The 23,049-nt window shown below is 50.5% G+C and overlaps 1 protein-coding gene across 2 annotated transcripts; it reads right to left on the reverse strand.

Moving 5' to 3' along the window:
* Nucleotides 1-6,415: 6,415 nt before the first annotated feature.
* Nucleotides 6,416-22,783, reverse strand: TPST2 (tyrosylprotein sulfotransferase 2). Of its 2 annotated transcripts, XM_060269459.2 has the most exons (7): nucleotides 22,681-22,783; nucleotides 11,455-11,545; nucleotides 9,838-10,763; nucleotides 8,490-8,688; nucleotides 7,702-7,752; nucleotides 7,144-7,192; nucleotides 6,416-6,901 (listed from the first exon to the last, which is right to left on the reverse strand). In XM_060269459.2, the coding sequence occupies exons 3-6, from the start codon at nucleotides 10,674-10,676 to the stop codon at nucleotides 7,163-7,165; spliced, it is 1,119 nt and encodes a 372-aa protein (XP_060125442.1). In that variant the 5' UTR covers nucleotides 10,677-10,763; nucleotides 11,455-11,545; nucleotides 22,681-22,783; the 3' UTR covers nucleotides 6,416-6,901; nucleotides 7,144-7,162. The 2 variants fall into 2 exon arrangements, with proteins under 2 accessions (XP_060125442.1, XP_088515394.1); XM_088659268.1 differs by lacking the exon at nucleotides 7,702-7,752.
* Nucleotides 22,784-23,049: the final 266 nt, after the last annotated feature.

A 23,049-nucleotide genomic window follows, 5' to 3' on the forward strand; every position in this document is an offset into this window, starting at 1 on the left:
GAAAGTTTCCTAGCTAGTAATTGCTGCCAAGTATGTTCATCTAGTCCAGGCATCCCCAAACTGCGGCCCTCCAGATGTTTTGGCCTACAACTCCCATGATCCCTAGCTAACAGGACCAGTGGTCGGGGAAGATGGGAATTGTAGTCCAAAACATCTGGAGGGCCGCAGTTTGGGGATGCCTGATCTAGTCCATCCTATTGCATAGTTAGAGAGTCTCTGACAGATGGCCCTCCAGCCTCTGCTTTAAAATGTTCCTTGAGGGAGAGTCAACCCCTTCCAGCTTGATTATGTACTGGGGAATAGCACCTGCTCTTCCTGAAGATCTAGACAGGTTCTAGGTTGCACACACATTTTTCTTCTATTATGCTATCTTCAGACAGTCTTTGGGAATCCAAACTATGGAAGGCCGGGGGGGGGGGGAGTGGAGAGAGAGGCAGGCAGGCAGGCAGGGCACTGATTGGACAAATTGACTCTAATAGATTTCCATTTTTGTGGTTTGCAAATTTTCTTGAAGGGATTGGAAGCAATTTGCATCGGGGTGTGGAAAGAAGAAGCCAACATTACTCCTGGAATACAATGTTGAATGCAACTGAATTAATTGAGCCACTGATTAATTTCCACCCCCCTGGGTTGCAAAACAGGAGGCTCATTCCTGACACCCTCTTTTTAATAAATTTGAAATAGATTTCTGGAGAGCAGAAAGCATAAAGGAAGATATGTGTCACCCCTGGCTCAGCTTCCCACTGACAACAAAAACAACTTTTGAAAGCAGATTGCAATGCAATCCTTGCACTGCCTCATCGAAAAAATCGAGCAGATGATGCCTTGGGGCACTTCTGCAGGCAGGGCACGTTTGGAGCTGTGATGGGGAGGCAAAGGTGGAAAAATCTGCTTCTGTACAGTGGTACCTCTAGTTACGAACTTAATTCATTCCGGAGGTCCGTTCTTAACCTGAAACTTCTGAACTAGAGGCGTGCTTTCTCTTGCTGCCGCTGCACCGCAGGTACACAATTTCCGTTCTCATCCTGGGCCAAAGTTCTCAACTCGAGGTAACTCTTCCAGGTTAGCGGAGTTTGTAACCTGAAGCGTTTGTAACCTGAGGCATTTGTAACTCGAGGTACCACTGTACTCAGATACAGTGGAGATCAGTTCCCCAACGAGTGAAAAGCTGGGTTTTTTTGTCTCCTGCAAGAACCCCAAACACACACAAATAGTACTTTTTACATTTATATTTGTAGCTCTTCAATACTAAACTGGGCCATGGAATGAAAAACTTAATAAAAGTCCCAGTCTGAGGGCATTGGAAACAGCATTCTAAGCTAATTCTTCTGCTGTCTGAACAAGACCCCCCACATTTTGATGGTGTCAGCATATCTATATATATAAAGTCCAAGTTGTCCCTGCGTCCAAGTGTGTCCCGTGTGTCCCTGGGGTACTGCGCATGTGCGCCAGGGACACAGGGATTGGACGGAGAGACAAGCGGACACAGGGATTGGACGCGCGCGCTCCCCCCCCAACCCCTCTGTCAGACAACCGCCGCTCCGCCAACCCCCGCTCCGAAGCCCAGTCTCATGCTGGAGGTGCGCGGTGAGGCGGCGGGGGAGAGAAGCGCTCCCCCCCGGCAGCCTTGCCGCACACCGCCGGCATGGGACGGTGCTTCCTCGGCGAACGCAAGCAGGCAGACAGCCCGCCTGCTTGCCTTCCCCGAGGAAGCCAAAGCGGCAGCGGGCGCCGAGGGAAGCCGGCTTTGGCTTGGCGGCGGCGGGAAGAAGGGGAGGAATTCCTCCCTTTTTCCCGCCGCCGCCAAGCCAGTCCCCGAGTCGAAGTGCAGCGTGGCGGGTGCTTTTCGCCGTTTGCCTCCCCCTGGGGGGAAGGCAAACGGCGAAAAGCCCCCGCTGCGGACTGGCTTGGCGGTGGCGGGAAGACCCGCCACTGCCAAGCCAGTCCCGGAGCCGAATTGCGGCGCGGCGGGGTTTTTCGCCGTTTGCCTCCCCCTCGGGGGAAGGCAAACGGCGAAAAGCCCCTGCTGCAGACTGGCTTGGCGGTGGCGGAAAGACCTGCCACCAACAAGCCAGTCCCGGAGCCGAATTGCGGCGCGGCGGGGTTTTTCGCCGTTTGCCTCCCCCTGGAGGGAAGGCAAACGGCGAAAAGCCCCCGCTGCGGACTGGCTTGGCGGTGGCGGGAAGTCTTCCCCCCACCGCCAAGCCAGTCCCCGAGCTGAATTGCGGCGTGGCGGGGGTTTTCGCCGTTTGCCTCCCCCTGGGGGGAAGGCAAATGGCGAAAAGCCCCCGCTGCGGACTGGCTTGGCGGTGACGGGAAGTCTTCCCCCCACCGCCAAGCCAGTCCCCAAGCCAAATTGCGGCGCGGCGGGGTTTTTCGCCGTTTGCCTCCCCCCGGGGGGAAGGCAAACGGCGAAAAGCCCCCGCTGCGGACTGGCTTGGCGGTGGCGGGAAGAAGGGGAGAAATTCCTCCCCTTCTTCCCCCCACCGCCAAGCCAGTCCCCGAGCCGAAGTGCGGCGTGGTGGGGTTTTCCGCCGTTTGCCTCCCCCTGGGGGGAATGCAAACGGCGAAAAGCCCCCCCCCCCGCGCCGCAATTTGGCTCAGTCCCCCACACGCTTTGGTTTGGGGAAGCAGGCAGGGAGACGGCAACAGCCCGGGAAGCTGCCTGCTTCCCCGAGCCGTAGCGCATCGGGGGACAGAGCCGAAGATTGGCGGGCGCTGTTTGCCGGGGTTGACAAGCCCCGGCAAGCAGCGGCCGCCGATCTTCGTGTGACAGGCGGTGGGGAATGCAGGCAGGCAAGAGAGCAAGCGCCTGCCTGCCTGCCTGCCTTCCCCACCACCAGTCCCCCGGTGCTGTGTGTGAGTGTGTGTGTGTGTGTGCGCGTGTGTGTATATATATATATATATATATATATATATATATATATATATAGGTAGGGGGGGTAGTCACAGCCGTGGGGTGATGTCTTTTCTGGCAAGCAGGGCCTGCGTGCAAGAGCTGCAGCCCCCTCCCCACTTGTGATTTCCCAGGAACTAGTGTCCAGAGGCAAACTGGAGGAAGTGCACAGCCATTGCAGACCCTCCCAGTGTCCCTATTTCCAGGGATAGCCCCAGATTTACAGAAGCTGTCCCAGTTTCTTATTTTATCCCGGAATGTCCCACTTTTCCTTAGGACGACCCTATTTTCATGGGAGAAATGTTGGAGTGTATGCAGTTATCCAAACCTTGAGCCATCTGAAGACAGCCCTCCATAGGGAAGGTTTTTTTTAATTTTCAATGTTATATTATGTTTTTATATATGTTGGAAGGGACGCGGGTGGTGCTATGAGTTAAACCACAGAACCTAGGGCTTGCCGATCAGAAGGTTGGCGGTTCGAATCCCCACGACGGGGTGAGCTCCTGTTGTTCGGTCCCAGCTCCTGCCAACCTAGCGGTTCGAAAGCACGTCAAAGTGCAAGTAGATAAATAGGTACCGCTCCAGTGGGAAGGTAAATGGCGTTTCCGTGTGCTGCTCTGGTTTGCCAGAAGTAACTTTGTCATGCTGGCCACATGACCTGGAAGCTGTACGCTGGCTCCCTCGGCCAATAACACAAGATGAGCGCCTTCCGGTCTGCCGCGCTGGCTGAGAGGCGCAGAAACCTCGAGCTCCGAGGGGGGGAATTCCGCAGGGGCGACACGGACCCCCGTAGAACCCCGGGTAGAGCGTCCCGGGGGCAAAAAAGCTCAGCGGAGCTCCAGGAGTGACTCCTCTGCTGCCCGGTAAGCTCGTAAGAGCCCCGAGAGCCAGCGGAGTTGCAGTCGTGGGAGCCATTTTGAGCACCAACATTATCTCCAAGAAGCAAAGCTCCAAGCCTACAGCCTGCAAGCAGCAGATTCTTCCCTTAAAAAGAAGAGATTTGGACCAAGTTAGTTAAAATTTGTGAATTTGGACTGGATAATTGGCGCTGGGAGGAGGCTTAAAAGGGAAGTCAGCCCCCCCCCACTTGAGTTATGGACGATGCAGTAAAGCTGGGGAAAGCCCAGAAATTTGCTTTTAAGAACTTTTTCCTGATGCAGAGTAAGGGGAAAAGATAAAGTGTGTATAAATCTCTGCAAAAGACTGTGATCTGACAAGGGTAAACCCCCGTGAACTTGGAGCCGGGTCAAAGGAAGGATCGGCTAGCCACCTTTATGACATCACAATAGAAAAGAATGTGCTTGTTTGTATGAGACTGAGACTGAGAGCTGCAGATAAGCAAAAGAGGAAGTTTTAAAAAATAGACTTGAAGGCTACTCAGTGTTGAATTTGAGACTGAATAATAAGAGAAAAAGTAAAGAAATAGAGGTTGGATCCAGTTCAGATGGGACTTTATTCTTTTTATATTTGGAAAATATAAAATAAGGACAACAACAATACCACGGATGGAGGCGGAAAGCATCAACAGGAAGGAAGAGAAGGTTCTGGACTGTGAGAAGAACAGTACACAGTGGGACTTGATTTTGATAACAATTTTGGAAATGACAGAGGAGATTCATAATCCCAAAGGTGTTGCAACAAGCATGGATGGGAGGACTGATGAACTAATAGAAATGAATTTTGAAGCAGAGGATCCATATTAATTCAGAGAGGAAGAAGAGGGAGAAGATGAAGAAGGACCAGGGGATGGACTAGAAGACGCCGTATGCTGTGATTTGACTTTGGGAAAAATTCTGGAAATGACAGAGAACCGCAATCCTGAAGGAAGAGAGAAGATTGCTGATTCAACAGAACTGATTTTTGAGACAGAAGAGGATGAAGAAGAAATCACTGTTTCAGCAGTGGGAGGGGTGGAACAGGGAAGGGACTCGATCCAAAAGCCCCCCCCCCAAGGGGAAAAACAAAAAGGTTGTTACCCCAGTGAGAGAGGGGGAGGAGGAAGCAGGTGGGGGCAGAAAGAGAAAGAGATTGATGATAAAATGTTGGGAATACAGCAGGGGAGAGAAAGGGTTGAGCAAAATTTAGATTGGGACAGAGCAGGAGTGGGGTGAGTCTTCACAGTATCTCGCCTTGGCTTTGCAGACTAGGCTGAGTGGATTTAGGGGCCTGCCCAGTGGGGGGGGGGTTGGGGGGGCCCAAATAGGCCGCAACATAGAATCAACTGAATATGGGCCTTTTACAGGGCCGTGCCTTTCGGTAGAATAAACGTGTGTTATTTCACATATCACACGTGGTTAGGGGAGTCAGGGTTGGGACAGGGCAAACTTTTACAGAACACTCGCATTGGGGGAGTGATTGTGTGCAAAATTAACGGGTCACAGGGGTAAGTGGGGGGTTAGGGGGAGGAGAGGTGGGAAATCACAGGGATAAGCGGGGGTGGGGGAAGAGGGGGCATAATAGGTCATGGATCAGGACAGAGTTGGGGGATTCACAGGGATGGGGGAGGGGGAGGGGGAATCACATGGATAAGCCTTGGTGCTACATTTCCTGCTCAATCTGGCATCACTCTGCAGGCCATAAAAATATTGGCATTGGCACAGCAGGATCTTAAAGGATGAAACAGCTGCAGCCCTTGCTTTGGTGCATCACACAGGGGACATGGAGAGACTTCTGAGATGCTTAGCAAGGTGCGCTGGTGGATAGTAGAAGGCAAGGGGGTGAGGAGGGATTGCTGGATGGGAAGGGATGGAGAGGCCGTTTGGGGTCTTGGTAGGGTTTGTCCCTCATTGCAGAGGGAATCCCCCCACCCCACCCCACCCCACCCCATGTTCAGTGGCAAAGAAGCAGAGCTGTGCAGGGAGAGGATGGTGTTAGTGTATTGGAGTACCTTTCATGCTGGCACAGCCTTTGGTGGTGGTGACCCCCATGTAGCGGCACTATTTTGCCCTTTTTAATAGGGCTGTGCTCCCCATGTGTGCACACCTTCTTGGGCAATGCTGGCTCCAGAGCACCTTGAGTGGGCCTCTTAACCTGGAAGAGCCAGGACACACAAATCTTTGGCAGCACCTGAGCTTCTTAGTACCTTGTGCAAAGTAGAAAGGGCAGCATTCTCAGAGCAAGGGGCCCTTGGCTGCTTTGGGCCCCTAACAAATGGCCCTCCTGACCACCCTAGTCTGGAGCCCCCCTCCCTCCCTCCCTCCCTCTCTCTCTCTCTGCCCCACTCTCCCTATGTCTGCAAGTAAGAAGAGGAGTTCAAAGTAACCAGGAAAGTCACCAAGTCCTGCAGCTCTAGCTTTATACAAATGTCCCTGCCTATCATTCCCAGTTCTGTGCCGGCACTTGTGCCTACAGAGACATTCACACATTTTTCTTCTTCTACAAACATTTGGGGAGGGGGTTAATTTCGATATGATGACAACAGGAACAATCTTCTATGTAAAGAGTGGCTTTGTGGTTACAGCACTTTAATCCTGTATCTGAACCATTCTTAGTGCAGGTGAAATAAAGGAAGGCAAGATGTGAAGGAGACAGCCTCATATATTTATTTAAGAATTAATAAATAAATCTATTTCATTTTTGTAAATTACAAATGAGATAATTAAAAGGAGGCAAGTTCGGGATTGTTGCCTATAAGACAAAAGTGCTCTAACGAGGTTATATTAATGGAGCTATCTGAGGTCTGTAAATTAGAGAACAAAAATTACAAGACACTTTTAAAAGGTCCCCAGTAGACCACTATAAAATCTTCTCCAATATACTTTGTGGTTCTCTTTTATTTCCACAGATTTCACCCTTTTACCACAGGGAGTGTTCAAACAAGGGAGTCAGAATTGTCCAAACCTGGCAAATAAATGCGCACACACACACATACACACACAAAAAGTGTTTCACGGAGAGCACTTGATTTGGCAATATCAGTAGCAAGCAATATGCTTGGATAACAGAGCTCCACTGTTGCTGGTTGCAAATTTTCTTCTCCTCAGAGCAACGGGAAGCAATTTGCATCTAAAGGAGGTAAAGAGGAAGGCAGTAAAAAGTTACTCCTGGAACTCAATGCCAAAGTATTGATATTTATTATATTGAGGCCACTGCTGCCACCCAAAATATATAAGTTTAGGATTACAAGGCAAAGGTTTCAAACATATCCCCCCACTCCTAATTTTTATAAACTTAGGGAAGCTGAGAATTGAGAGAAATAAGTTCTACTACCCTGGCAAAAAGATCTGCTCACCTTCTCAAATACGTACCTGGAAATCACTAGCTTTGTTAGTGAAAAGCAGTAGTATTTTGTGCACCCTGCAAAAAGACACAAGGCAGAAAAAATAGCATATTATTTGTGCTCTTTTTACACTGGGAACTCTGCCTTTCTAGACTTGGCCAAGGAGGAGCAAAGTTGGTTGGCCAAAATATTAAATCAACCCTCTATATATCATGTGCTGCAGAATTGATATCTCAATTAGAAAAAGTCAAAGCTGCCTAAAAATGTGAAGAATTATACATTTGACCATGATGGAGCTTTTTTCTTTTCTTTCTACAAATATTTGTAATTAGAAGAGAATGAAGGGGAAGAGGAATCTCCATGGGAAGAACATTTCTGAGTCCCAGATGATCCCCTAAACATGGCTGCAATTCAGTTCCAAAGTGCAGAACCTCAAGATCGAGGCAAGGGGGAAAGAGGACATTTGCAGCTTCTCTTCAGTAGCTGGCCTGGGAGGGAGGACCCAAAACATTCCTGGGTCTTTGGGGGCGGGGACAAGCATAGAGCAGAACAGATGAAGAAAGGTGACTGGGAAAGGGGAACTCACCTGGAGGTGTCCTTTCAGATTGGCAGGCGTTTTAAAATCCCCATTAAGAACCTGCGCAAAGAGCAAAAGGTCAGGTGAGGCCCCTGCCCACCCAATATTTCCACACCTCTGATTTCACATTCAACTCTCACGGAGCCCACCTCCACTTTGAATGCTGCTCTTTGGCCACGGCATGAGTGATTGATTACTCCTGCAGAATGTCTCTGTGCAGTTGGGAAGCTGGCTATCCTCAATAAGGCTGGCCCATTCTGGATTCTATTCAATATTATGCAATGCAATGACTGACTGCAATTAGGACAATAAATGCTGCAAATCACAGAATGGAAAAGAAGTGAACTGGAGAAATGGGAAAAGTGGCAAGAGGCTCTTCTTGAGCTCTAGGAAGACACCTTTGGCTGCTCTGATCACATTCAGAAAACCTTTCCCTGCCGTAGCAGCTGCTTAATTACTTATTTATGTAAACAGTAGATCTGATCACAAATCTTCACCAGAACATTATCTTACAGCCCTAAGGAGAGTAAGAACTTTTGCTGCCTTTTTTGATATTGTACTAGTTGTTTCCCTTTCCTTGAACAATGAAGGCTTCGTGCTCTTTTTTTAACAAAATCACATTCTCGAGCAGAATTCATTATCACTGAACTGCTGCACCATAAAGGCAAACTTTAGTAATGCTAAAAGTCAGACAAGTTTATCTGCTGCAGGATCTTTTATCGCATGGCACAGATCTGGTGGAAACCACACAACCCAGCTCCTGTCACCTGAAGGATGACAGGCTTAGTGGCACTCACCCTGTGTGTGTTGTTGATCACCAGGGGGTCTGGATTCCCATAGTTGGGTGGATTTGCATAGGGGTCGTAGCCCAGCCTGGCCAGCATGGGGGCAATCTGAGCCATGTCCTGCAGCACATCTGCTGGGATGTGCCCCAGCCACTTCGTCAAGGCCTCTGTGTTCACTGGCTTGATCACCTGGTCCGTGGATCGCTCAATCCTGCACAATGGCAAGAAAACAGTAAGAACCGGCTAGAGCAGAGAGGCAAGGGGTGGCACCTGCTCCCATTCTCTCTTGATTTCTTCAACCTTCCAAAGTCCCTAGTTTTCGTTGTGAGCCCCTTGATCTGCTTCTCATTACTGCAGCCATTGCTCAATGACCGTAGAAGACCACAGCAATTGAGCCAGGACAGCATTCAGTGTACAAACGGAAGTTTAAGCCTAGTGCTCAGTTTAAGCTTTAAATGCAGTTCATCAGTTCAATTTAAAAGTTTTTAGCATAGGGTTTAGGCAAGAGCTAATTTTAACAAGCTTGCATTCATAGGAGGTGCTTAACTATCTGAACCCTCCTGTCATCACCACTGTCTCTGGTCCACAGCTGAGCCACGTGCCCTTGTTGCAACAAGGCTCTCTTAATCCCCATAGCTATAGAAGTTTAAAGTTGGTTTGCAAGGAAGCCCAGCTCTACAAAGCAAGACGCTGTCCCAGGCAGGGAAGCACCCAGGAAAAATGGCCAGGTGAATTACCATAAGCACTTGAGTGAGTTTAGCAACAGATGAGGAGGTCAGATCATAAACTCCACACAGAGCCCTGGAGGGACGGGAAACAGCTATGAAGCTAGAAAAGCAGCAGGGCTGGAGGAAAAGTAGGATATAAATTAAGTAAGTCAATACAGAGAGGCTTTGAGGGGGACTTTGCCTCCCACAGCTCCTTGTGTGCGAGTTTCAGTTACCAGAGCTAAATTTGCAGCCCCCTCCTGCAGCTGTAGCAAAGCAGCTTGCCTGGAAGACAGACGGAGCTCTCCGTCCCTCCCATGCCAGATTCTCAATGGGCAGGAGAGCCCTCCAATCACGTTTTAATGATCCGTTGCAAAATCTAACTCAGTGCTGCCTCTGCTGGCTGGTGGCGGCTCTCCAGGGTTCCACCTGGGGGACTTTCTCTGCCCTCTCTGGAGATGCCATCAGCAGAGACGGAACCTAGGATCTTCTGCACGCAAGGAGATGCTCTTAAGACTCAGCTGCACCCTATCCCATATTTTGTGTGAACTAAGGCGTGACAATTCCAGAGATGACAGCCGGTGTGCCAGGAATGCACACATCTCCTCCCCACATTCCAAGCACTGCAGCGAGGCTGCAGCACAGACACTCACTTGGAAAGGGAGACTCCGCCTGGCTTCCCAATCAGCTCCTCGTGGTGCAGGACGGCATCGCTCCAGGCGATGTCCAGGAATTCCATGATGGCCTGCATCGTTTTCTGGGGGTGCAGGACAAGCTGCTCATAGTAGATGGGGAGGCATCGTGAGAGCCCAATCTCCAAGCACTGGGAGTGCATCACCTCAATGGCTTTGTTCCACTTGATCAAGCAGTCCCGGTAGCTGCGGAGGTCAAAGCCGGCAATGGTGACTTTCCTGGTGATCATGGAGTGGACGGAGGCCCGGCCGTCACGCACCATCAAGAGGAACTTGGAGTTTGGGAAGATGCGGGAGAGGTACAGGGAGGACTTGAGCGTGAAGGGGTCTTTGTTGCAGAGGTACCTGGCTGGCTCTCCGTGCTTGGCAATCACCTCCAGGATGAAGGCCTGCATGGCGGCATCCAAGACTTGGTCAGTCACCCCAGCCTCGTCCAAGCGCATCTTCTCCCGGCCAGATTTGGACCAGGCTTGGCGCATGGCTAGCACGCGCGGGATGATGCGCGTCTCCTCCCCACAGCGTACCTCCGGGTGAGCGTCCAGCATGGCACGCATCAGTGTAGTCCCACTCCGGGGGACGCCACCGATGAAGATCAGGGGCATCTCCTTGCTGTAACGGTATTCCACCCGGTTGGAGTCCAACATCACCAGCTCCTCGTTCTCTGGGCGCATCAGTCCCCGGTTGGCGCCTTGGCCCAGTATGTGCTGGCATTGCAGCATCTGTTGGCCCAGGTGGGCAGAGACCATCAGGGCAATGGCAAAGCCCACCCCCATAAGCACCCGCCTCATGGTCACCCGCATCCTCTCCCCATCCACATGGGCCCAGGATCCGGAGGTGCTCTCCCCACTTTCAGCATTCGGAGGATGGAAGGCCAAGCCACAGACTCCCTGGAAAGGACAGAAGCCAACCATTCAAGACAGCGATGGATACTTGTTCTTTGGGCATTTAGCTCAATATTTTCATTGCATTGTATTACTTTATGGGGAGAACAGGGGAGCCAAACTGCTTAGTAGCGGTCCATCTACTTTAGTTTTGTCTACACTGACTGGCAGTGGCCATCCACATTTTCAGAAGAGCATTTTCCCCCAGTACTACCAGAAGATGCCAGAATTGAACATGGGACATTTTGTATGCAAAGCAGGTGCTCGACCACTTTGAACCTTCTGGACTTCCTCCTCATCCAGTTCTTACAAGGCTGACTGCTGATAGACCCCTTGAACTCTGTTCCCTTGGAGGAAACCACTCCTGGAGCCCCCGTCTGAGCCAAGACTAGAGCCTCCTGCGTGAGAAAGTGGGACCCCCACTCAAATAGCTCTGCCCAGCCAGGCCCTCTGGCTCACAGCCAATGCCCCCCCCCCGGCACAGCAGCCTCCCTCTCAATGCACTGCTGGGCCTCTGTGCCAATAACCAAGCCAGCTCCAAATGGCTTCTGGTAGCTTTTGAGCGTAATCAAATATTAATCTCACAAAATGTGGGGTGGGGGGAGAACAGGGGGAACACGCCGGCAGAGCCATCAAAGATTCATGCGCCCACTGCCAGCACATGGTAGCACATCCATTACGGTGGCCAGGCGCTCACCTTGGTCTGGGAAGTTCATTTTGCGGCTGGCTGGCTTGCTAGCTGCTCCTTGCTCTCCAAAAACACCCAGGCGGGAGAGAGATTCTCTGCGCTGGGGAGGGAGGAAGGGAAGAAGGACAAGGTCAGTCAGTTGCTGAGCAGGGAGCCACAAGGAGCAAGAGATTCCCCTTCTCGGCAGCATGGGTGCCGTTTCTCAGCAGTGGTCAGCCGGGCTCCTCCTCCACCCAACCCCAAGACATGCAGTTATGACACAAGCCCACACAAAAGCAGCGCTGGGTGTGCAAACAAGCAGCCATGTTGTTGAACCATTTATACATAGCTTAACACTGTAGTTCAGGGATGGAGGACGTCAAAGATTGGCAGGACTGCAGCTCCCAAGATCCTGAGAGCTACAGAGGTTCCACATCCCAGTTCCACAAAATTATCATAGCTGCCAAGTTATCCCTTTTTTTAAGGGATTTTCCCTTATGCTGAATAGGCTTCCTCGCGAGAAAAGGGAAAACTTGGCAGCTATGAAAATTATGCATCCAGTCGAAGAGACATCAATACCCTGCTGCTGTTTATGTGATCATTTCTCTCTCGAGCTGGAAGAAGGACACGAGATAAGAGCCCCTCATCTCGCTAGAGGTCATTCTGAAGGCCAGATTCCTCCATGATGCCCTCGGTCGCTTGGCAAGTGACCAGGCGGATGTTACCACATGCTAGGCGGCCGGCCAAGGAGTAGCAATGTGTGGCAAAGTGTAGCATAAAGTGTCTTTATCTTACAAGAGGCAGTTTTTAAAAACACACATCAAATTTCCACTTGAGTTAGAACGGGAGGCAAAGAACTATTGTCTAAATGGTTCATCATCTTTAACAACTACAGATTCACTCCAAATGGCCCAAGGCAACCTAAATGTTTTTGGTGGAAGCTCCCCCAGGTTAAAGTGTGCTGTTGCCAGGCACTGACTTGTCCCCATCTTAAAGAAGGGACCCTTCAAATGTGCAGCCCACAGAATAAGCCTGTCACCATGGCAACCTGGGGCAGCCATGTTGTACAAAGGGAAGCACAACGAGGGACATCAACATCCCTTCAAGGGCTTCAGCCATGAGCAGCCTTCCCTCCTCTTATTTATAGATTCGCACACGCACACAAATATGTATAATATGACTGGGGGGGGGGGAGGCCTGTCAGCAGTTCAAAGTAAAAACTTCCTCTTTGCAAGCTCTGAGAAACCTACTCTCATCCACTTAGCCATTGTGTTTAGAATAGCACAAAGCAGCTACATTTGGTGTTGTTTGTTTCACTAAATGTTGGGAATACATGTGGATTATGCTCAAAAGTGGGGGTTTTTAACTGTCATTTTATGTTGTGAATCACCCTGAGATCTAAGGGCATGGGGGTACACAAATTTAATAAATAAAAAAATCAAAGTGGAATGCTCAACAAAGGCTTATTATTAATTTCCTAAAGATACATTGAACCAACTGCCATAGTAAGTGTCTGGAGGGCACCATTTTGGCGAAGGCCAGACTCGCACCCTGATGGCCTGCCTGGCAATCTTCAAAGCAGCATCAGCATCTTGATGATAACAAACTCGCTCTGAAGCACAGGAGGTCGTCCCAATGCGACAGCAACCAAGCATGTGTTCAGCTCAGAAAGAAGGAAGCCTTGGCTAACAGCCTCGCTCTCAAGGGACCTGCACAGGTTGAGCAGACAAAGGTGGCAAGAACCACAACACATAGAAAAGCACAAAGGGCGCAGGTGGAAAGTGGTGGGACCCCCTGGAAGACCCAGGGGGGAAAGTTGCCCAAAGGCACCTTCTGTTGTGTCCCCCTCTATCCCCTACTCCCAATTCCCCATCACTTGCTGCTTCCTTGCTCCTCCTTTTAACTAGAGATGCAACTGGGGCATTATTATTATTATTATTATTATTATTATTATATTTTCTATACTGCCCTTCATCTGAGGATCACAGGGTGGTTTACAATATAAAAACACAAAATTGGTGCCCATGGGAGCTTTCTTCCCAATACAAACAGCAGCGTCAGGGGAGCAATTTTAACCTGCATGCTGCAAAGAAACATTTGACACTGAACCTAGTTTGGGTCCTAAGGCAATCTTTGGGGTGAGTTCACGCACTCACTTACACTTAAACACACACAGGACTTGTGTATTTGCAACAGCCATCACTGATCAAATGCTACACAGGGAGCATTGTTCAGCCCTGCACCACCACTGGAAGAAACTTAAGAAAAGTTAAAAAGCAGAAGACATGTTAGCTTATTTACTCTGCATTTCATTTCCTCCCAGAAACTCAGATCACAATGCTTTTCTAAGGGGATAGTTCACATGTTTAGTTGATGCACACTCATGAGTGATTCAACTTCACTTTCCTGGTTACACACACAGAGAGAAACAAAAATAAACTGAGGCTGCAGTCTTAAACCTACTTACCAAATGAACCTGGGAAGTTCTGCCCCTGAGCTATGTTCCCAACTCAGGGGAGACTCAGAGGGCAGAAAGGGAGAGGTATGTCACCTTACATCCTGCCACCAATTCTCCCCCATAATTGCTGTTTCTGAGTCCCTCATGCCCTGCAGGCTGGCCTTGGTTCTGATCATGGAGCTTAGCTGGGGAGAAGGGCAGGTGGGCAAGTTCCTTGGGAGAAGATGCAGACTAGGGAAAGTGGAAAAGCATAAGCTCGCTCTTGCTGACTCTCTCCTGCAATTGCCCCCCCCTCCCGGAAGAGAGAACATTAACACAAGATCCGTCCCAACTAGGCTCCTTTACCAAGAGCTGGAGGAGCAGAAGGGCTGACTGTGCAGTCCAGCAAGTCTCCAAATCCATCTGCTTAAACCCTGGCCTTACAGACTTCACAAAAAGTAGTTCAAATGGATGGAGATAATCTAGAACCGTCACATGTGCATGTTGCTAAGGAAATTCTGAGCCGTGCAGCTCACTGCCAAGAGAGATATTCATAGGAGAGGACTCTTTGGACGTTCTCCTTCCACTCCTACAAAGCGCCTCACCAGGGATGGCAGAACAAAAGCCAGCTTCTTCGTCAGCAAGGTTTAAATAAAATCAGCAATGATTCAACAGATGCTGCTGAGTGCAAATGCACTCAGTTGTGGACTGCCTTGGGGAGTTTTTGTGATCGGAAGGGCATTTCATTATCCGGCTTAAACTCCAGAGCATTTTGGAAGTAATAAATTGGTGCAAGGCTTTTTCCCTTTAATAAAAAGTCTCCTGTTCCAGAAGGAGCGAGTGAGATGGTGGGGTGGGAAACGACAGCAGGAAGCTTGCCTTTGATTGCAATTGTTCTGCACACCACCAAGCCTGCCCCCTCCATCAACCAGCCGGCGGGGCCTGCTTTGTAAACCTGGAAGGTGGAATACACCACTTGCTCTGCCCCCCATGAGACGAGGCCAGGCACTCTGGGATTGCTGAGGGAAGGCAGAGATCCCACAAGCAGGAAAGGGCCAAAGGCCCTCACTGCCTTATAACCAATTATCCCTGGACTTGCCTAGCTCCATAGTGTCTACAAGGACAGAGGCCGGGGCTCCAGCGTTTCAGACGGGATATGTTTCCAGTCCTTCCTGGAGATCAAGATTGGAACTTTTTGTGGGCACAGCTTTCCCTCCAAGCTCCAGGCTGCCCTGCCTTTGTAACCTTCTGCTTCAAGGCAGCACCCTCCAGCCAACAACATGCAAGGCAATCCAAACTACTGGCACCAGTCGAAGGTGGGTGGGCAGCAACCCAGAGCATCTGCTGATGAGAAATTGCTCTCTGCCCACAGGAGAACCATCCATGATGCAGGCAAGGTGTTTGCCATGCAAGGTCCAAGTTAAGGCCTCTTGGCTTATGGAGTGAGAGGACAGTTAAAGTCTAATCCGAGCCCATCAGAGACCCCTCCTCAGCATATTCCAAGTGTCCTACTTCACAGAGCAGAAACCCAACAATGAGAGTTACCTCCCACTCACAGAAAGAGGGTAGGAAAAAACCAGTTGGCAATGAACTCCCATTATGGACCCCCATGGGAACTGGCCTACAGATGGGCTGAGCAATTGTGGCTCTCCAGATCTTGATGGGCTACAACGCCCATCATCCTCTGGACTGGGGCTGATGGGAGTTAAGTCTCACAGCATACAGAGGGCCAACGTCTTCTCCATCTCTGGGCTATCTGGGGAGCTCCTCCTTCAGTTCACCATTTCCTGCATGGTCCGCACTTTGAGGTTTTGTGTCCCAGGGTGGGGTGGGAAACGACAGCAGGAAGCTTGCCTTCGATTGCAATTGTTCTGCACACCACCAAGCCTGCCCCCTCCATCAACCAGCCTTGGTCTCACTTTTGCCTTGGAGCCTTCCCCTCAAAAACCCACTGTCCGAAGCTGAAGCACAACAAAGACCAATTCAGGTTTTCCAAAGATTGCCATTTGCTCCATTTCTGTGTTTTTCACGTGGAAAGCTCTGGGGCAAAAAAAAGAGCACTCAGACCTGGAGCCTCAAAGTGTGTGCTGTGCCTGGAAAGTGTGGAGGAAAGGTAAGTGTATCTGCTAATTTTCAGGGCTGCAACCCTTGGATGGGGCAGGCCACACCGTGACCTGTTGAGCCCTTTCTTTGATGCCTTCATCGCTGCTACAGCCAGACAGAGACAGAGAGGGCAGCAATACCTGCTGCTTCCCTCCTTGACTCTAAATTAGGGAACACCAAGAGGAAGCATGAGGGTGAAGGGATGCCAACACAGCTGCAGTGGAACTGGGACAACCAGCTATTGTGGCACTTTGCCAGTGATGGAGTTGGCCAGAGGATGGGCATGAACCCAATCTGACATAGAAATAGGAGACCTGGACCAGGAAAGGGCCTGGCTTTGGCCCCCAGAGCAATTTTATGTGGCACCTGCTGGCCTCCTCAAAAATATTTTCAAGTTCTGTTTGTAAGTCTGTGTGAGAGTCCACACTTAGTGCAAGTGTTGCAGCTCTCTCTTGGGCTGGGTTTGCCATAAGTTGATGCACATCTGCAAATGCACATGCTCCATATTTATGAAGCATTCACTGGTGGATAGCTCTGATTTCATGATGGAGGCATCCCAACCCCCAACAAAACTGGTCAGGTGAACAATACCAAGATTGGCCATCACTATCCCAGGCAATTAAAACACTGGCACATGGCTATCGGTGACTTCCCAAGAGACACCAGAGAGAAAGTGGTCATGAGTTTCAAAATATCCACCTGCAAATAAGCTGCTACCGGTACATTACTTAAAAAATAAATACACAAGCTGAAAGTCCTGCTTGCTGTGTGCAGGTCATTCCCTGTTTTCTTATTGCTTGTGTTATGGACAGAACATTGGGCAAAGTCGTCTTCCTGTCCAGCAGCCAAGAGTCTCTGCTGGAAGCCATGTCTCTTCCACTGCAAAATGACCAAAAAATCACACAAGCTCAGGAGATAATCTGCTGATGCTGCAGCATTTAATCCACCCACAGTACAACAGTTATTCCAAATCCCTTGTGAACAAAGAGTTGCTTTCCAAAGCTCACAGTGTTTCACTGGTGGAACAGTTTGGATTTGGTGCAACTGCTGATTATGAAGGTTTGGGAAAATGCAGCACAGCATACAAAGACACCCCACCTCCTCAGGCCCGTATCCATCTATGACAAAAACCAGGCTTTGAAATCACTAGAGCAAATTGCAGAAATGCAAACAGAGGCTCAATTGCATTTAAATCCCCCATTATCAAGAGAGTTGGGGCAATATAACTCTACATCAATTGGAAATGGTTGTGTAGAGTTTGCTATTGGAATTTCCATGGTGCCTGGCCTCACAAAAGAGCAATGTTGCAAGCTGAACTGCTGTTATCAAGTGTGCCAGCCCAGCAACACATCACCTGCCTGCTCACCTGGGCACACAAGTGACAACATGGAACAGCTTGAGATGAAGCCAGGGAGGCCCCGCCAGGCATGTCTGCTGTGCAAGTGGCTTGCCCCACCACAGCCCCCCCCCCCGCCAGCTGCTCACTCACTCTCCGCAAGCCCCCTGGCTTCATGGAGCTCACTCCATCCAAGACACCACTTTTGCTATCTGGCCTCCCGTACAAGAGTGCCAAGGCAGGCGCTGCACACTCAGAAGAGCTTCAGAGAGGCTTCCTCTGGAAGCCAGCCAAGCCCAAACAGCATATCCGCAAGGCAGAGGAAGTGCAGCATCGTGGAGCTAAAGCATCAGCTCCTCCCCCATCACGGCCCCTTTTTGCACGGCAAGCGGTCAAAATCCAGGGAGCAAGATTCTGGGTTGCACAGGGCTGTTTCCCAAAGGATGCAAGTTTCAGAGCAGCAATTAAAATGAAAGTGATGGGTGTCCTGCGCCCTGTAGGGCTGAGGTCACAGCCTCACCTTCTTTGAAAGACAAAAAGAGCAGAAGGCTTTGGGAGCTCCCAGGGCTAACAGTGTTTCCATCAGAAATGGAGACCCTGTAAGCTGTATTGGCTGGCTGGGCCAAGAGCATGGCCTGAAACAAGGCAGCCACAGAATTGAGGAACAGCATCACAGCAAAGGGGGGGGGGGCAGGTGATGTGAAGACAGGAGAGGAGAAGGTCCCAGGCATCTGGGAGTTTGTTAAAAGGGAGATATTAAAAGCACAACTTCAGGCAATACCAATGAGACGGAAACATGGAAGGTGCCTAAAGAAGCCAGGCTGGCTATCTAAAGAACTTTTGACTGAGTTAAGATTTAAAAGGGATATGTACAAAAAATGGAAAAGGGGGGAAATCTCCAGAGAGGAATTCAAACATATAGCCAGCACGTGTAGAGACAAAGTCAGAAAAGCTAAAGCACAGAATGAACTCAGGCTCGCTAGAGAGGTTAAAAGCAACAAAAAGGGCTTTTATGGGTATGTCCGTAGCAAAATGAAAAACAAGGAAACAGTGGGGTCACTCAGAGGAGAAGATGGTGAAATGCAAACAGGGGACAGAGAAAGGGCAGAACTCCTCAATGCCTTCTTTGCCTCAGTCTTCTCCAAGAAAGAAAACAACGCCCGACCTGAAGAATATGGAGCAGATGATTCAGCAGGGGAAACACAGCCCAGAATAAGTAAGGAGGTAGTACAAGAATACTTGGCTAGTTTAGATGTATTCAAGTCTCCAGGGCCAGATGAACTACATCCAAGAGTATTAAAAGAACTGGCAGAGGTGATTTCAGAACCACTGGCAATAATCTTTGAAAATTCCTGGAGAACAGGCGAAGTTCCAGCAGACTGGAGGAGGGCAAATGTTGTCCCTATTTTCAAAAAGGGGAAAAGAGAGGACCCAAACAATTACCGCCCAGTCAGCCTGACATCAATACCAGGAAAGATTCTAGAGCAGATCATTAAGCAAACAGTCTGTGAGCACCTAGAAAGAAACTCTGTGATCACTAAAAGTCAGCATGGGTTCCTGAAAAATAAGTCATGTCAGACTAATCTGATCTCATTTTTTGACAGAATTACAATCCTGGTAGATGAAGGGAACGCTGTGGATGTAGCCTATCTTGATTTCAGCAAGGCCTTTGACAACGTGCCCCATGATATTCTTGTAAAGAAGCTGGTAAAATGTGGGCTAGACAATGCTACCATTCAGTGGATTTGTAACTGGCTTACTGACCGAACCCAAAGGGTGCTCATCAATGGCTCCTCCTCATCCTGGAGAGTAGTGACTAGTGGGGTGCCACAGGGTTCTGTCTTGGGCCCAGTCTTGTTCAACATCTTTATCAATGACTTGGATGATGGGCTTGAGGGCATCCTGAGCAAGTTTGCAGATGACACCAAATTGGGAGGGGTGGCTAACACCCCAGAGGACAGGATCACACTTCAGAATGACCTTAACAGATTAGACAACTGGGCCAAAGCAAACAAGATGAATTTTAACAAGGAGAAATGTAAAGTACTACACTTGGGCAAAAAAAATGAAAGGCACAAATACAGGATGGGAGACACCTGGCTTGAGAGCAGTACATATGAAAAGGATCTAGGAGTCTTGGTAGACCACAAACTTGACATGAGTCAGCAGTGTGATGCAGCAGCTAAAAAAGCCAATGCAATTCTGGGCTGCATCAATAGGAGTATAGCATCTAGATCAAGGGAAGTAATAGCACCACTGTATTCTGCTCTGGTCAGACCTCACCTGGAGTACTGTGTCCAGTTCTGGGCACCACAGTTCAAGAATGATACTGATAAGCTGGAACGTGTCCAGAAGAGGGCAACCAAAATGGTCAAAGGCCTGGAAATGATGCCTTATGAGGAACGGCTTAGGGAGCTGGGTATGTTTAGCCTGGAGAAGAGAAGGTTAAGGGGTGATATGATAACCATGTTCAAATATATAAAAGGATGTCATATAGAGGAGGGAGAAAGGTTGTTTTCTGCTGCTCCAGAGAAGCGGACACGGAGCAACGGATTCAAACTACAAGAAAGAAAATTCCACCTAAACATTAGGAAGAACTTCCTGACAGTAAGAGCTGTTCGGCAGTGGAATTTGCTGCCAAGGAGTGTGGTGGAGTCTCCTTCTTTGGAGGTCTTTAAGCAGAGGCTTGACAGCCATCTGTCAGGAATGCTTTGATGGTGTTTCCTGCTTGGCAGGGGGTTGGACTGGATGGCCCTCGTGGTCTCTTCCAACTCTATGATTCTATGATTCTATGATCTTTCATCAGGAAAGTACAATCCTGGCACAGGGTTTGCTTCCTCTCCACTTATCTATACCAGGCATCAGCAACCTCCGGCCCATGGGCAGGATACAGCCCATGGAGGCTGTTTATCCGGTCCACGGGCCGCCCGTCAACCGAGCCACCCGCTTGGCAAGTCCCCCGTGCGCTGCGGAAACCAGCGTGGCGACTCGCCGAGCGACACCGGAAATTGCGTCTACGCAAATGCAGAAGCGATTACTGGTACTGTGGACATTTTGGAAATGGGCAGCCAGCACCGGAAATGGAATCCTCCGGCCCACGGGCAGAAAAAGTTGCTGACGCCTGATCTATACTGTACCCCATTTCCTCCCAGCAGCACCCTCACCTCACCAACAGCAGCTTGTCAGGCACTTATTTCCACCACCACAGCCACTTGGGTTGCCCTGAACCCACGGATCATGACTAGGATCATGACTCTTAAGTTGAAAAAATAATAAGATTTAACCTGCTCTTGTTTAATGGGATTGTCCCAAACAATGAAAATCATTTGGAGATATGGAGTAGAAAGGAAAATGTTTTTCTCATTCAAATTCTCATAGAGCACATTGCTAATCGTGAGCATACTGGCTATGAAATCAAAACGTCCCATATACACTATGTTATGGAAAATAGTTTTAAGAAACAGAGCGAGGTGGGGGGGGGTAGAGAAAGAGAGAGAGATAATCCCAGAGTCTAACAAAACAGAGGATATTGCAAAGCTGGAAGAAACATTGAAAAAGCTCCTTGCCTTCAAGGGAAAACAAAAGAATTTGGGACTTCTTAGCAAAGAAAAAGATGGTGTTAAGATAATATAATCTTTATTGTCATTGCCCAATTACTCGGCTGCTCCGTCCACTCCTAAATTTAAAATAAATTTAAATTGCCTGTAGTGCAGCTATGGGGAGAGAGAGAGAGAGAGAGAGAGAGAGAGAGAGAGAGAGAGAGAGAGAGAGAGAGAGAGAGAGAGATTATCTCCCTCTCACAATCCTATGGAAATTCAAGACAGAGGCGTGCCACTTTCATGCCATACATTTGAAGCACTGGGATAACACTACAAAAATGCTACTTAAACACTATTTTGCCATCTAAAATTCCCTATGAAGGGGGGAGAGGCTGTTAAACCACTCTGCAAATTGTAGCTCTGGGAGGGGAATGGGGGTCTCCTCACAACTCTCAGCACCCTTCACAGCTCCCAGAAATCATTGGGGGGGGGAAGCCAGAGCTGCTTAAAACTGTATCCTAGCCCTTAAAACATGTGCCCCTACACAGAATTACCTAGCAGAGCCTCCCTGTCACTTGATGTGTTGGTGGCTCTGCCTTGGGTGGCTTCTGAAAAGGAGAGGTCTCTCCATGCCTGCCACCCACAATGGCAGCCTACCTGGGAAAGAGCAGGTGCTGAGAGACCAGCAGGTGAGGGAAGCCCTGTTGGTGGGCTTCTCCCTGGGGCACCTGGCTGGCCATGGTGGGTTAGGAACCTCTGCTCCAGCCAGAGCTCCTCCTTTAGCCCCAGGCCATTGTCCTGTGACTTTCCTCACCCTCTGCTGATCAGCTAGCAGGGAGACCGCAGCATGCAATGGCCTCAGGGTCATGGGCACAAACAAGCAACCTTCGCTCCCTTGGCGCATTGGCGACCACCTTCAGCTGTCACACCACAAGGGACTGGAGCCTCATGCTCTCACACAGGAAGTCGGATGTCCCATTCAGGCTGCACAGCAGCACACCCTGTTCCTGCCCAACTGCAGGGGAAGAGAGAGAGGAAGTTGCCTACATAAGGCCACCGCAAGCTCCTAGCCCACAAAGAGCCCTCATTTGTGTAGCCAGAGAAAAACCCTCTTCTTCAAGCTGGACAAAGCCCAGGATGAGAGCAGGGCCTGAAAGCTGCACACACCAGACCCCTAGGGGGGAGTCCAAGCCATCCCCCTGGCCCCACAAGCCACTCTCCTCAAAGCTGGGGGGCTCAGGAGGAAGCCAAAGGCCAGGCAGGAGAGAGGGAAGGTGTCCAGGTTGGGGAGGGACACCCGTGTGGTGGGGAGGGGGGCCTAGAGCAACTGGGTTCCAGGGTTCTCCCCCCCCGCATCGCATCCCCACCAGTGCAGGAACCAACAGCCTCGAGGGTAGGAGCAGCTCGAGCGAAGCACAGTCGTGTCTGCCACACACACACACACACACACACACACACACACACACACACACACCCGCCCCAGGTCGGAGATGCCAAACGGTCTAAGGTGGGGGGGGGGCTTTGGCCGGCCTGACCAGGCAAAAGGCCTCTGCTCTCGACTCAACTTCTGGCAGCGCATCTCTCCGCGCACAAGGCGCCCCCTCCCGCTCCCCCCCCCGCTGCTGGACAGTTCCCCCATCAGGGCCGCCATGTGCCTCGCCAAACAGACAGAGCTGGCGGGACGCGGGGGTTCCTATCTCGCCCCCGCCATGTTCTGATCCTGCGGGGCCCGAAGCCGCGAGACGGGACGGGACGGGACGAGACGGGACGAGACGGGCAGGCAGGCAGGCGGCCCCCTCCCTCCCAAACTCCCCTTCTGCGAGGGACCCCAGAGCACTCACCGCCGGGATGGGGCGCCGGGCGAGGCCAGAGGAGCGCGGGCGGGCGGCTTGGGCGGCGGGCGGCTTTGGCGGCGCCTCCTTCGCTCCTCCCGCTGCCCGCCCCGAGACCCACGTCACGCGCAACCGGGACCAGGAACACGCCCGCCCCCGCCGCCGCCGCCGGGCAGCCCGGCCAACCTCCGTCGCGGGGAGCCCACGGGCGGCGCCGCTTCAGGGTCCCTTGGCCCTCTTCTTCCCGGGGAGGGTCGTCCCGAAAGGAGAAGTCGGCAAAGGACTCCTCTTTTTTGCTCTTCGGAAGATGGCAAGCCGCCTGCCGGGAGAGCCCCCCTTTTCCTCCAAGGAACTCAGCAGGATTAGGGCTGGGCGATA

This window comes from Zootoca vivipara, chromosome 16 (assembly GCF_965207765.1).
Source record: "Zootoca vivipara chromosome 16, rZooViv2.hap1.1, whole genome shotgun sequence".
In the NCBI taxonomy this organism is placed as follows: Eukaryota; Metazoa; Chordata; class Lepidosauria; order Squamata; family Lacertidae; genus Zootoca; species Zootoca vivipara.